The 14186-nt window shown below is 35.9% G+C and overlaps 3 protein-coding genes across 13 annotated transcripts in view; 2 read left to right on the top strand and 1 right to left on the bottom strand.

Annotated features, from left to right (window-relative positions):
- The window catches only part of caska (calcium/calmodulin-dependent serine protein kinase a), a 229061-nt gene that overhangs the window by 54038 nt on the left and 160837 nt on the right, over positions 1 to 14186 (bottom strand). For all 11 annotated transcript variants that reach the window (XM_049485154.1, XM_049485156.1, XM_049485159.1 and 8 more), the window contains exon 6: positions 762 to 864. In XM_049485154.1, coding sequence (XP_049341111.1) covers positions 762 to 864 — 103 coding nt within the window. The remainder of the gene's footprint in view (positions 1 to 761; positions 865 to 14186) is intronic.
- On the top strand, positions 2043 to 5864 carry gpr34b (G protein-coupled receptor 34b). The gene is made up of 2 exons (XM_007227948.3): positions 2043 to 2420; positions 3337 to 5864. The coding sequence occupies exon 2, from the start codon at positions 3360 to 3362 to the stop codon at positions 4455 to 4457; it is 1098 nt and encodes a 365-aa protein (XP_007228010.3). The 5' UTR covers positions 2043 to 2420; positions 3337 to 3359; the 3' UTR covers positions 4458 to 5864.
- gpr82 (G protein-coupled receptor 82) lies at positions 7033 to 10210 on the top strand. The gene is made up of 2 exons (XM_007227825.4): positions 7033 to 7738; positions 9022 to 10210. The coding sequence occupies exons 1-2, from the start codon at positions 7674 to 7676 to the stop codon at positions 10028 to 10030; spliced, it is 1074 nt and encodes a 357-aa protein (XP_007227887.3). The 5' UTR covers positions 7033 to 7673; the 3' UTR covers positions 10031 to 10210.

The following is a 14186-nucleotide window of genomic DNA, read 5'->3' as shown; positions in this document are numbered from 1 at the left end:
AGGTAAACTACAGACCACAAATTGGTCTTGACCAAAAGAGGAAGTCTCAGTGTGGGTCAACTAGACTGTAGCCTTCTGTAACTGTAGATTAACCTTTATTTACTTATAAACAGAAACAAATGAATATAAGGGTAATATGTTTTGATTTTTCTGCATGATGCATGTTTAGACAAAGGGGAGCAGGATTTGGCAGGGAGGCAGAATTCGGCACAACTGCTGGAATTATAATTTGAGAAACTGACAACATCTTCAGGCACAAGTTCTTTGGTCTGCTCGCTAAACTGCAGTGTGAAACCAAATCTATCTGGCCCAAATATATTCAATGTAACTGATAAACCTTGGTTCAGAATCTGGTTCAAATGTTTTGTATCTTTAAGATACAGTCACTTTATTTTTACTTTGATAAGGCCTCATTTAATATTCTCATGACTAATATATATCAATTTACCCAATCTTAGAGGGTTGATGTCCAAAACATCTGTTACTTACACTTACAAGTAACAGATGATAAGAATCAGATGTGCTTGAGCAAGGGACTCCCCCACAATCTTAAAAAGGAACTACTGGTTACAAGTAGTGTTTTGTACAGTTCTATAGAAGAACCACTTTAGGTTTTGTAAAAAAACATGTTTGTTTTAGAGATTGGTAAAATAAAAAACCTTTACAGGAACTGAAAGTTCTTCAGACCTCCACATGTTTCTTCACACTCAACTGCATCCCTTCCTGGTTTACAATAATGGCTGTAATTGGGTGCAGCTTACCTCCTGCCACTAGACCTGACTCTCCCAGCTGTATAGCAACTCCAAAGCCGCCCAGCTTCACCGGGGCTGAATTCTCCTTTGATGCCAGCAACACACAGTGGGGCTGCAAGAAGAAAAACATGGAACAGATTAAGAAAAAAATGCATTATTTACACAGATTCACCACAGATTTCATTTCTCCCAAATTCCAAATAAAAATTGTCATTTGGAGCATTTATTAGAGAAATGAGAAATGGCTGAAATAAGAAAAGATGCAGAGCTTTTAGCCCTCAAATGAAAATGCAAAGAAAACAAGTTCATATTCATAAAGTTTTAATAGTTCAGAAATCAATATTTGATGGAATAACTCTGGTTTTAATCACAGTTTTCATGCATCTTGGCATCATGTTCTCCTCCACCAGTCTTACACACTGCTTTTGGATTATTTATGCCACTCCTGATGCAAAAACTCAAGCAGTTCAGGGTTTATTAGCAAATTGTACAAAACCTAAAAACAAAAACACCTTGAACAGTTCAACACAACTAATATATCAAGTGGTTTCTCCGAATTCAACACATAATACAACTTTAATGACTAATGTATTATTAGTATTACTAAACATCTTTACCACAAGTGTCTTTAGTACCGATTTAGAGAACCCTTTCACTGTTATGTCTGCTAAAGAACATGATTCATACGTTTTTTTTTTGTTTATAGATTTGAGTCAAGTGACTGTGACAACAATTCCAGAATCTTTCAGGACTTCTTCTAAAACCAGACCTTGGTTCACTTTAAGTCGTTATTTGGCTTACTGTCAATTTTAGTTTCTTTTCAGAACAGATATTTTTTTTTCTTAAACAAAATCTTGGTTACTGATTCCTGACTAATTCTATCTTGAATAAAACTCTGCATGTTTCCATTTGAAAAAGCAAAGCAGTTAATCACTAAGCTGTTCAGCATATGCTTCATTCTTCCACCTCTGGACATACTCTATAAACCATACGGCAGAAAGTTTCCAGTTTTTAGGCAATGACACTGGAACTGGATCAGCAGTGTGTCTGAAGGAGGAAAATGTGATTGTAATTAAAAATAAATTCTTTTTAATTTTCATTTCTTTCGTTGCAGCTGTATACATATCAGTATTCCATCACCATTCCAAACATTTGCTCTTTTCACATGATGAAACCTTCACTTGAGACGATAGAAAGAAAGATGTTTATTATTAAAATATTATTAAAAGTTTTTATATTACTGTGTTTTATTAGAAATTGTAAACTTTCAAAGCCCTGTGATCTTGCTGTCTAAACTACAGCCAAGGGATTAAAATGTCTAGAGTGTCAGAGCGTGTGGTGCTGCGGTTTTAAGAAAAAAAAAAAACAGAAGTGACTGCAGCTTCCCCCTTCACTTGTTAAAAAGCTGCTGCACTTTTTGAGTTGTGGAGCTGGTGAGCATCCCGCCGCCAGCACCGCTCAGAGTTAAAGGGTCTGAAGCAGACAGGAACTACAAGCACTGCTTTTTAAAACAGGATTTTACAAAAAAAAAACAACAACAACACTTTTTTTCGGGAGAATTTTACCCAAAAGCACAGCCTGACTAGAAATGGCATTCATCTTCTGCTCGTCCATTCTTGAGATTCTGGACCAGTAGTTAAAACCAGGATTTCAGGAGGAACTCAAACGGTGAGTAAATTTAAATTGTATACAGAGAACTACTATACATACATACATTTCATTTAATTTCACTTGATGTAGCCGCAGTGACCTAATGTTAAGACCTCAATTTGTTAAGTCATACTCGTGAAAGTACAGTATGTGACCAACTCAAGATTCTTTTACTTTTACTGGTTTTCTGCAGACTATAACACAGGGGCCTGTGAGGTTGTTTGAACTATAATATACTATAATAAAAAAAAAGTAAAATAAAATGCTTCTCTGGTGAGCTTTTGTTTACATTCCTCCCCTGTCTCTCTCTCTGTTGTACTCGGCTTGACTTTAGTTTCCGCCTGTTATCGTTTTTACACCAGTTTTTGGGCTCCCTATCTCCTTATATGAGTGTTTTTCTCCCCCGGTTGTGTCCCAATTCAGTAGCTGTGACAGCAGTAGTGTATTATTGGACTGCGACCCTGACAATGCGGATTCCTGCGCGAGAAGCGGTGTGTTTTTTTTATTTATTTATTTTTTATTTTTTCTTGGTTTTACCTGCTTTGAGATCAACTGTTCTGCAATTGGGTTCAACAACCCTCTGGGCTGAAAAGCTACTAGTCTGTAGTCAGTGGCACTCCATCCCATTACACTTTACACACTACATTTTCCGAAACTGATTTTTTTTCTTTGTGGCTTGATCAATATCTGGCCTACAGCCAAACTTAATGGCCGACCCCTGTTGTATGTAAGATGTTCTATTTGAGGTCTGTTCTACAGTATCTCAAATAGTGAAAGTGTGTTCATTGGTATAGCTCTTCTCTTAAACACATATGATTTTTTTTCCTTTGAGAGCTAATGATAAATTAAAATATTGAGATGAACAAAAAAACATACTAATCATTACAATACATCATGTAACATTATACAATACATTACTTTTCTTTTCTTAAAGGTCAGAGATTTCTACAGGCTGTAATGGCGGATCACTGCTTTGAAGGCTCCAACAACACATCTTCAACTGTTTTAAAGGAAGACCACAACTGCAGCGTAGATGGCGGCAGCCTTCGGGTCTTGCTGGCTGTCTCCTACTCGCTCTTCTTTCTTCTGGGATTGGTTGGCAACATCCTGGCTCTCTGGGTGTTCCTTTGTCTTCACTCCAAGAAGAATTCGGTGCGGATTTTCCTCATTAACCTGGCCGTGGCTGACTTGCTCCTTATGGTTTGCCTACCCTTCAGGATTGCCTACCACGCCAACAACAACTGCTGGGTCTTAAAGCCCATACTCTGCAAGGTGGTAGGCAATGTTTTCTACATGAACATGTATATTAGCATCTTTCTGCTGGGTCTGATTAGCATTGATCGCTACATTAAGCTGCAGAGGGTCTCGAGGAACCAGAAGTTTCTTGGAAGTAGACAGAGCATGATCACCTGCTGCTTCCTGTGGGTGGTGTCTATTGCTGCCATTTTACCATTGATTATTTTTTCCAATCAAAACACTTTATCCCATAAGTGCTTTCAGTACAAACGTCTGGATAAAAACACATGGAAAGCCTACTTCAACATGTTCATGGTGAGTTCTTTCTGGGTGGTCTACGTTGCCCTTGTTTTGTCCTATGGTAAAATCGCCATGGGCTTACTCCGGGTCTCTCGGGAGAAGCCCGATCTTCCGAACGCAGGAAAATACGGCAGAACGGCTCGCAAATCCTTCTTCATCCTCTTCCTCTTCACGCTGTGCTTCGTCCCCTACCACCTGGTGAGGATCTTCTACATCCACTCCCAGATCACAGAGGTCTCCTGCCAGTGGATAGAGGTATTGGACAAAACTAACGAGATAGCTCTGCTGCTGTCAGCCTTCAATAGCTGCCTGGATCCGGTCATGTACTTCGTGCTGTGTGGCTCGGTGCGCAGGACTGTGCTGCAGGTGTTGTGTAAATGCTTCTGCAGGAAGGCTTCCGCAAGCTCCGAGAGCTCCACTAATGATACGAGGAAAAGCGCAGGGGAACACCTTTCAGAAAGTGAGATCTCCACCTTGAGAAGAAAAACTGCCATTCAGATCAATCCTTCCGAAGCTTGATCGACCTGTTCAATCATTTTACTCAATGATGCAAACATGAATGTAATGTAATGTAATATAATGCAATACAGACCTTTTTCATTATTAAAAAATGTTATTAGAGAATAATGATAATTATAGATGTGTTTTGGATCCTATCGAAGCTAAATTAGCACAAATTAATTGTGTTTTTCATCTTATGGCATATATATATATATATATATATATATATATATATATATATATATATATATATATATATATACGAAGCAATGACTGTAGAAAACATTTTGATCAGTGGTTCCATTCCCTTCCATTTTTTAATAGAAATGAATTCATAGCTGACTACCTTTCTGCCAGTCTCGTCTACTCATTTGGTAGACCCGCCCCCTTCTCCCAAAACAAGAACATTTCAGGCCGCCAGAATAGTCCTGTATTAAACCAATACAGCAGAAGTGAAGCGTATTTCCCCTGTTCAGTGAGTGTAAAGTTTCAGCAGTAAAAGTGAAGTTCATGCACAGTATCAGTCAAAAGTTTGGACACACCTTAAATTGTAAATTCAGTGATATTTCATTATCTTAAAACAATTCTGAATTGTAGATCAATACTAAAGTCATCCAAACTACGAATAATTATTTAGGAAACAACTAAAGATTAGATTATATTTTTCAAAGTAGCTGCTCTAGCTTAGATTGACAGCTTTGCACATCTTGACTGGATTTTCATATCTCAGCTTTATGAGGTAGAGTCAACTGGGATTCAGGCTTTCAGTTAACAGCTGTGCTAAACTCACAAAGAGTGAATTTCTTGCCTCTGTTTAAAAGCATCAGTTGTAAACATGTGAAGAGGTAGAGTTACAGGTATACATTGAATAGCCCTATTTGAGAAATGTTCGAATCCAGATTATGAGAAGCAAGAACTACTCAACCAAGTAAAGAAAAAAAATACTTAAGAAATGAAGGTCAGTTATCTGCATTTTCTTTTTAGTTTGAAAGTACCCTCAAGTGCAGTTACCACAAAGGCTATCAAAAAGTTATGATGAAACTGGCACTCATCAGGACCACCCCAGAAAAAAAAAAACACTATAAATGCTGTGCAAGATATCTGTTCAGACTACACACCTAGTAAACAATGCACAACACAAGCATAAACACTGAATAACACATTAAAAATCAGCAGTACAATGTTTAGGAACATATTATATAAATCCATATTTCTACAACTGTTTTTAAAAGCATAACATTTTATGATATTTTGTAGGTAAATTGTAAAACTGTATTAGATGAATATTTACTTCATTTATTCTACTTTTCAAAACATTACTCTCAAATAATACAACATATCAGTTTTATCTGTGTTCATACTTATTTAAATAAAAAGGTCCTATTCTCCATAGCAAATACAATGCATACAAACATTAATAAGGACATACAATATTCAAATTTTACAAATACAGGTACATAATACAAAACTTTTTTAATAGATTCTAATCAATTCTCCCAATTACTAAAATTAGATCTAATTTCATAGTTAGATTCGAAATTTCCTAGTTAAGAGCAAATTCAAAGGTGCCAAATTATTTTCTTTGTAGCTGTTAAACCTGTTTTTGCTTAGTTTAAAAGCTAATACACATTAGATAACAGTAGATAATAGAAATCCATAAATCTAAATCATATATTTGGACTTTTTCAAAATATATGGATAATTATACCAGGTGCTTAGTTACAAATAAAGCAAAAATATTTGTATAATAACACATTTTCTTTTAGTACGCTCAAACTCAATCTAAAGTAATAGAACTCGTTTATCTAAGCAATGCATGTACAAAAACATAACAAATAAATGTACTATGGGTATATCTATGGTAAGATTTGTTTGGGTAGATTCATATTCATATAGGAGAAAAAAATAAAATAAAAAATAAAACAACAAATTATATCAAATTTTGATTAATTATTGTATTGACATACATTCATAAATGCTCTAAAAACTGCTGTTACACTGTACTGCTTTTAAACTTGTGCAACACAGCTCAGGAAAAAAATAAGAGACCACTTAAAATTATGAGTTTCTTTGTTTGTTTCCAAATTGAAAATCTCTGGAATATATTCAAGAGGAAGATGGATGATCACAAGCCATCAAACCAAACTGAACTACTTGAATTTTTGCACCAGAAGTAAAGCAGCATAAAGTTATCCAAAAGCAGTGTGTAAGACTGGTGGAGGAGAACATGATGCCAAGATGCATGAAAATTGTGATTAAAAACCAACCAGCGTTATTGCACCAAATATTGATTTCTGAACTCTTAAAACGTAAAATGAATATGAACTTTTTTCATTATTTGAGGTCTGAAAGCTCTGCATCTTTTTTGTTATTTCAGCCATTTTTTATTTTCTGCAAATAAATGCTCTAAATGACAATTTTTTATTTGGAATTTGGGAGCAATGTATAAACAGCAAAATCAGAGAAACTGATTCAGAAACTGATTTCCAGAGCTGTATGTTTTATAATAACAAATACATTTTAAATGCAATGTTTTATTTAATTTTATATAATTAAATAAGGACTGGTTTTATATTGGGGAAGTATTATAAAATGATTTATGAAGTGTGTGTGTGAAAAACTGTAATTAGTGTCATATTCAAGGTCCTTTACAACAATGAGAGCAGATCTATGTACACACAGTTTATTTTAGCAACAATGATGACAAGCTGCATCCTGCAGTACAATAGACTTATCTTCAGTGGAGAAAATGCAGAAAATGATTAATAAGGCCTCTAACAGAAGCTTAACTCAGGCAACTAATAACAGCAGTGAACAGATAGTGCCCTCTCCTGGTGGAACACTGCTATAGATGATTGTACACACAGTGAGGTATTAAAGAAAACACAATAACGATTAATAATTGTGATTAATATTATATTAAGTTTAATGGTGACCACTAACTAAATATATGACTATATCATAACTTAAGAAACAGTAAATCACACAGATTTGAAAGCTACAAAACAAACACACTACCTGAATATTAATTGTATACAAAAGAAGCATCTAACCACGCACAGAGCGCCTAGTTTAGAAGTGAAGGAAGGATGTGGTCAAAAGAGAACCTGCCTAGTTCCCTTATGAAAAGAACAAACCCTCCCCCCTTTACTGCTCTGGAGGTTTAATGAGAACACTGCTCATGAGCACAGCATCAGAAATTAAGAGGAAACCAGCAGGAACACAAAGCCCACTATGTCAGAACAGAATGATAATGCAACAAATCTCACGGAAACCAAAGGAGCAGCCGGCAATGACAGGTATATGTTATATAACACACTCTATATATATAACTAATCTACAATATAATACATTAAATATAATACATTCTATCACTCCAAAAAGAGAACGTGAGAACAGTGAGATGCTTATAGATGTGTGTTTGCTGATCCTGTATATAAGACGCTCTTGTTGTAAGAAATATCATTATTACATCATTACTACTGTTACTTATTACATTAACCATGCGTTGCTCAGCCCCACCTTTCTGGAAACCTTTTTTTATATAGGCTTATTATAAAGGTTAGAATTGTGCACATACTTTTATTTTGTTGCTTTGTATCATGCACAGACTTTGATTATATAGGCTAGTATCATGTACAGGCTTTAAATATACATAGGCTTGTATTGTGCACATGCTTTGATTATATAGGTTTGTATTGTGCATAGACTTTTATTATTTAGGTTTGTATCATGCACACACTTGATTATGTAGTGATATGTTGTGCGCACACTTTGATTATACATAGGCTTGTATTATGCGCATGATTTAATTTTATAGGCTTGTATGATGCAAACAATTTGATTATGTAGGTTTGAATCATGCACATAATTGATTATATAGGTTTGTATTGTGCACATACTTTTATTTTGTAGTTTTAAATCATGCACAGATTTTGATTATATAGGCTTGTTTTATGTTGTGCAAATATGTCTACTGTATGATTATGTATGTGTATATTTGCTTGTATTAAGGTATTAAGCACACACTTTAATCATTATTATTTTCCTTGGGTATATATATATATATATGTGTGTGTGTGTGTGTATGTATATGTATACCTCGATTAAGAGGAAGATGGATGATTACAAGCCAATCAAACCAAGCTGAGCTGCTTAATGTTTTTGCACAAGGAGTGGCATAAAGCTATCCGAAAGCAGTGTGTAAGACTGGTGGAGGAGAACATGTTGCCAAGATGCATGAAAACTGTGATTAAACCAGTTATACCACCAGTCATTCAAATATTGATTTCTGAACTCATTTCTGTATATATATGCTCATAAATTCTAAAAGCTTGAGGAAAAAACAAATAAAAACAAATTGAGGTAAAGTCACTGTAGCTAAAAAAAAAAAAAGCCTTAAACTGTTTCATGCATTAAATACAGCTGAGGGTATGGTGATGTACACTTCCCATTACATAGGTGTGAAGTTACTTATTTTCGGAGAAATGAAAGTCGCAGTGTTAGTAAGTTAATGTTCACAAGATGACGGCTTATGCTATTAATAAGAATCATTTCATTCTCTTTTCTCTCCTGGTTGAAGTTTAAGATGTCTGCTGGTGCCTGAAGACCACCTCTTCAGTGTTCTGCCATGGCTGTATCTCTCGCTGGCTATCGTGGGCTTCCTGGCTAATGGACTCGCCATGTGGGACCTCCGGCGTTCCGAGAAGACGCCGACCGTCATCTTCACCTTAAATATAGTGATGTCGGACCTTATGGTCTGCTGCAGTTTCCCCTTTAGAGTGGCCTACTACATCTCTGGCCATGGATGGGGGTCTGGATCCTCAGTTTGCCTGACGGTTGAGTTTTTTATGATCTCTTGCTTTTACATCAACCTCTATTGCAACATGTCTTTCTTGCTGTGGACCAGCATCAACCGCTACGCTACGGTGGTACAGCCGCGCTGGGGGATCTTCCAAGCCTTCAGACAGCCAAAGCTCTGCTGGATCATCTGCATCGTCACCTGGATATTCGGAATCATCGCCATAAGTGGATCAAGGGGATATGCAGCGAAGATGAATACTTCAGAACAAAGACCGAAGACATGCTTCGAAAAGGTGATGAACAAAGGAATGGAGCACCTTAATGTTCTTCGTGGCATGGGTGTGGGAATGTTCTTCTTCATCCTGGGCTTGATGCTGGTCAGTTACAGCCTGCTGATCTTCCACTTGCAGAAGGTGAGAGGAGGAAGCATGGTGGGGGCGGGGTTTGGACCTGGTGGAGGCCTGAAGGTGAGGAGGAAAATCCTGGCCTCTGTGGTTCTGTTTGTGGCCTGCTTCCTGCCCTACCACGTGCAGAGGATCAGGATAATGGCTTCACCAGAGACAGAAGACTGTCTGCAGAAGCATGAAAACATGAGGGTGAAGACTCTGACCATCTTGGTTGCGGCTCTCAGCTGTTGCCTGCATCCAGTGCTGCACCTGATGCTGCGCCTGCCCTGCTGCCGCGTCAAACGCAACGCGAGAGCCCCTCCCAAACCAGAAATCACCAGAAGCCAAGTCACGCCTAATATACAGGCCACTGAGCTGACCCCGAACATTAGATACGAGTAATGATGAGACTCTGAGTTAGAAAAGGGACTACAAAATGATTATTTCAGGGCGAATCATTGCTGATTTTTTAGGAAAAATATTTAGGAAAAAAAAACGTATAGGTTAACTTATAGGAGTCTTCAATAATATGTGGATGTTGGGCAGAGCTGTACGATTTTCTAATAAACTGGAATCACAATATTTAACCTTGAATTGACAGTCCTTCAGCATACACATATATTCTGTATGGACCCAACAGCAAATGTTATCTTATGAGTTATTAACAAAATATACTATTTATAAAAAAAGTGTGTAAAAAAAGTGTGTAAATACCTGTTCATCCAACGATTAAAAGGGAGTTTTTCATCCGTTTGCTACAAAAACAGTCTCTACTCTTCTTGAAAAAAGTGTTACATGTTGGAAAATTAGGTTCAAGTGTCAAACAAAGGGCCAATGCAAAGTCCAGTCCAGTCCTTGCTGTTTTATGTTTACTAGCCTATTTGTACAATTAGCTGCACTACAATCCCCAGCATATAAGGGCCACCTCTATTTCTTCGGCTTTAAACAGTTTAAACTATCACAGAAGTTACAGATGTCTGTGTATTGCTTGATTAACTGGTGTGAAAGACTGCAGCAGCAGTAAAACTGGATGGAACAGTGTGACCGGCTAAACTTATTGTATAATAAGTCAATAACGTAATTATCATGAGAAGCCTATCTACAACGTAATGTCTGCTCTGACCCACTTAAATTAATCTAAAATACAGCAGGTATAAACCTAGTAGCGACAAATTTAGAGAATTTAGCATGAAGACGCAGTACCAGGTTCACCTGAAGGAGTTAATAATGTGGCGTCTAACCCTGCTCTCGATTGGTATCAGCAACCAGCAGATTAATCTGAAAGACGATCAGAGATCAGAAGGGGTTTTTTTTATATACATGGCTTATATATGATTTATTTTGGTTTAGTTGTTGATATTTGGTGGTTGAAAGTTTCTAGACAAGATGAATGTGTTTACACTGCTATAACTTGACTTAAATATATCTCAGAAGTGGTGTGTTTACCCTTTTTATAAATCCAGGTATATATTACAGATACTTGAGATCAGAGGTGGAAAGTAATGAATTACATTTCCTCAAATTACTGTAATTGAGTAGATTTAATGAGTAATTTGTAATTTTTAAGTAGTTTTTAAAATAGGTAATTTTACTTTTACTCAAGTACATTTTGACACAAGTAATTTACTTCACTACATTGGAAAACTCCCCATTACTGAGTAAATAATTAAATGCTGGGGGAAAAAGCAGTGCTAATTATGGTTAGCGGGAGAGCGCTGTGTGAATCAGCTGTGCTTGGGGGGAACCGGTATTCTGTCGAGTTATGCTACCCATCGATATGTGCTTCTTTACGACACTGCGCATGCACTGACAAACAGTTTTTTTTTGTATGATTTCATGTTTTTCATGATAATTCCTTAAGTTTTTATTGGAAACATTAAACAATCTGCTTAAATGTAAAAAAACAACATGTAAATAGCAGTTAAAGAATAGCAATGGCAAGTTAAAAATAATAATGAACTGTAAAACTATAAAAAAAAGTTTATAGTCACTTATATGACCATAACTTTTTAACAGTTAAGAAAAAAAATGGATCATAGAAACCTATACCACTTGTTTTTGAAAATGTTTTATGGGGTTGTCTGAACAAATACTGCCTTAAAGGTCCAAATTATTATTTGGAATAGTATTTCATTAAAAAGTTTCTATTTATGATTTGTACTTTTTTACATCAAATAATTAAATGTAACTATGTACCTTTTACTCAAAGTACATTTTAAATTGAGCGCTTTTTTACTTTTACTCAAGTAGATTTTTAGATGGATACTTTTACTTTTACTTGAGTAGAATTTTAGCAAAGTAAAGGTACTTTTACTTAAATACAATTTTTCAGTACTTTTTCCACATCTGCTTGAGAAATATGAAGAGATATATCAGAACATATTTACAGTTTGTCGACTATACATTCAGATCTGTAGTGATGGTTTGTGAACCTACTGAAACCCTGTCACACAACAACAGGAACAGTTAAAGCTTGTTCATATTTAGAAATCTGCCTAAAGGTCAATGTTCAGCAACTAAACATATGTAGGTGTGAAGGTGTGTAGGTTTTAGCAACATTAGCAGCCATGCTAATCAGTAAATAGCCATTCAGTTTAGCTGTGCAGTGAAGACAAAAATGCTAATGTTATTTATTGCATTAGCTAAACTAAAACAAAGCTAATAAAGCTAAAGCTAAATAAAGCTATTTTTGGCTGTTTTGATGGTTTTAGTAGCTTCTCACCTCACTGAGGTTTCCGTATGTTTCTCTATCGGTCTTATCTAGATGTGTCTGTGGGAGAGTCAGGCGACTGCACCACGCTTGCTTTCACACCTCTTACAGCATACGTCTTTTAAGATTATATAAAAAATGTTGGTGCAGTTTTGGTTTCGTTTGTAATAGTTGCTGCTTTTCCTTCAACCTGTGAAGCTCCAGCTTCATCACACTTCATCAGGTTTAGATCAGCGGATTGCTGAGACCAAATTCTTTTTTTTTTACTGTTTACTATGTAATTCCATTACTCCATGTTCCTTAATTGTGTTCATGGTTTTAATATGAAACTACAATGTAGAAATAACAATTAAATACATAATTATGGAAAAAATAATTATGAGAAGGCATATCCAAACTTTTGATTGGAACTGTTCTATACAATGCAAGATATTATACAAATACGTATTTATATGTATATATTCCAAGAGTTTCACTCTTTGTGTTTTTTTTTACTGACTCAGAAAACAACACATCATTTCTAGAAATGAATCACACAAATGACAACTGTGTGTGATATTGTAATATTATAATTATAATTATAATATCTTGTATAACACAATTCAGTGGTGTGCAGTGAGGCCCTTCTAACCCTTCAGAGAAGGGGTGACAATAAGTTTAAAAGTTATGTAAATAATTACATGTTTTAATCAGAAAATATATATTATAGTTATTGTAAGTGTAGGGATAACTTATTTTATAAATTAACTAAAACTAATTAAAATAATTAGTCTGTGTTTTTCAGTTGCTATAGGACTCTTATATGATTGACAGCGATACTGGCCAATCAAAGTTTTTTAAAATGGTTTCTGCCCCCTTGTGTCTGCTCGTGGACCCTTCTCCTAAATTTTGAGAAGGGTGTAGTAATGAGTATATTAGCAAAGTCGTAGGACAATCTAACCAATCAGATTCATGATTTTCACTGCGGGGGCGGGGCCATGGCTGAAGAGGTACGCGTTGATTAGTCGTAAAACAGCGCGCATAGCTAACTGTCACGGAATTGCGACTGCAAATGTGACAGATATTGTGTCATATCATATTAAAAAGCCCTTTTAAAACCAATTCACAATAATAGGCCGCCTGACTGGTGAGTTTTTGCGTGTACTTAATGTTTTGGCTGCTCCGGTGTACTGTCGTCATTCAAATGAGTGATACTTGTTGAACGCCTGTACTTATAGGAAAATTAAGCATTGATTGTTGGGTCTATTGCACACTTTTGTGGTTTGTAGCTGTATCTGTGGGCTGTTTATGTGTATTACGTTCATATAATTCAGTCAAGACAGAGAATATGTAACTTAGTTGTTGTAATTTGTATCTACGGTTCGCCTGGGGGGGTGGGGGGGTGCAGAAGGGGTACCCACTATATTCACTGCACGCCACTGACACAATTAATATTAATATACTGCCGAGCTCTATTCAACAGAGCACCTGCTGAAGTGGTTTGAGTATTAAAATAAAATAAATAAAAATAAATATGATGCTGCTAAACTGGACAGCACTGTGGTTCTATGCAGCTATAATAATGTTTAAATTAAACGTTGATTAATTAGTAGTTTAATAAGTATAGGCTTTACACTCAAATGAACCAATACAAAATATTTTCTTTTTTTTTTGCTTGCAATTCATCATTGTGTCCAGAAGAGGCTGAAAGAAGACAAGCAGACACTTTGTCCTCCAAGTCAGCGTTTGAATGACTGATGATGACTGATGATACAAGTCTGGTTTTGCTGATGTTATAGATTAATAAACTGAATAGGAAAGGGCTGTATATTGTTGTACTGTATATCTAATATATCTGTATATCTAAAG

Source organism: Astyanax mexicanus, chromosome 11 (assembly GCF_023375975.1).
Source record: "Astyanax mexicanus isolate ESR-SI-001 chromosome 11, AstMex3_surface, whole genome shotgun sequence".
Taxonomy (NCBI): Eukaryota; Metazoa; Chordata; class Actinopteri; order Characiformes; family Acestrorhamphidae; genus Astyanax; species Astyanax mexicanus.
This window is presented reverse-complemented; position numbering and strand designations above follow the sequence as displayed.

Bases quoted from the DNA above. Each gene is read 5' to 3' on its own strand.
- gpr34b (XM_007227948.3), top strand. From the start codon at position 3,360: ATGGCGGATCACTGCTTTGAAGGCTCCAACAACACATCTTCAACTGTT.
- gpr82 (XM_007227825.4), top strand. From the start codon at position 7,674: ATGTCAGAACAGAATGATAATGCAACAAATCTCACGGAAACCAAAGGA. The intron at 7,739-9,021 runs GTATATGTTATA...TCCTGGTTGAAG, and splicing joins GGAGCAGCCGGCAATGACAG to TTTAAGATGTCTGCTGGTGC.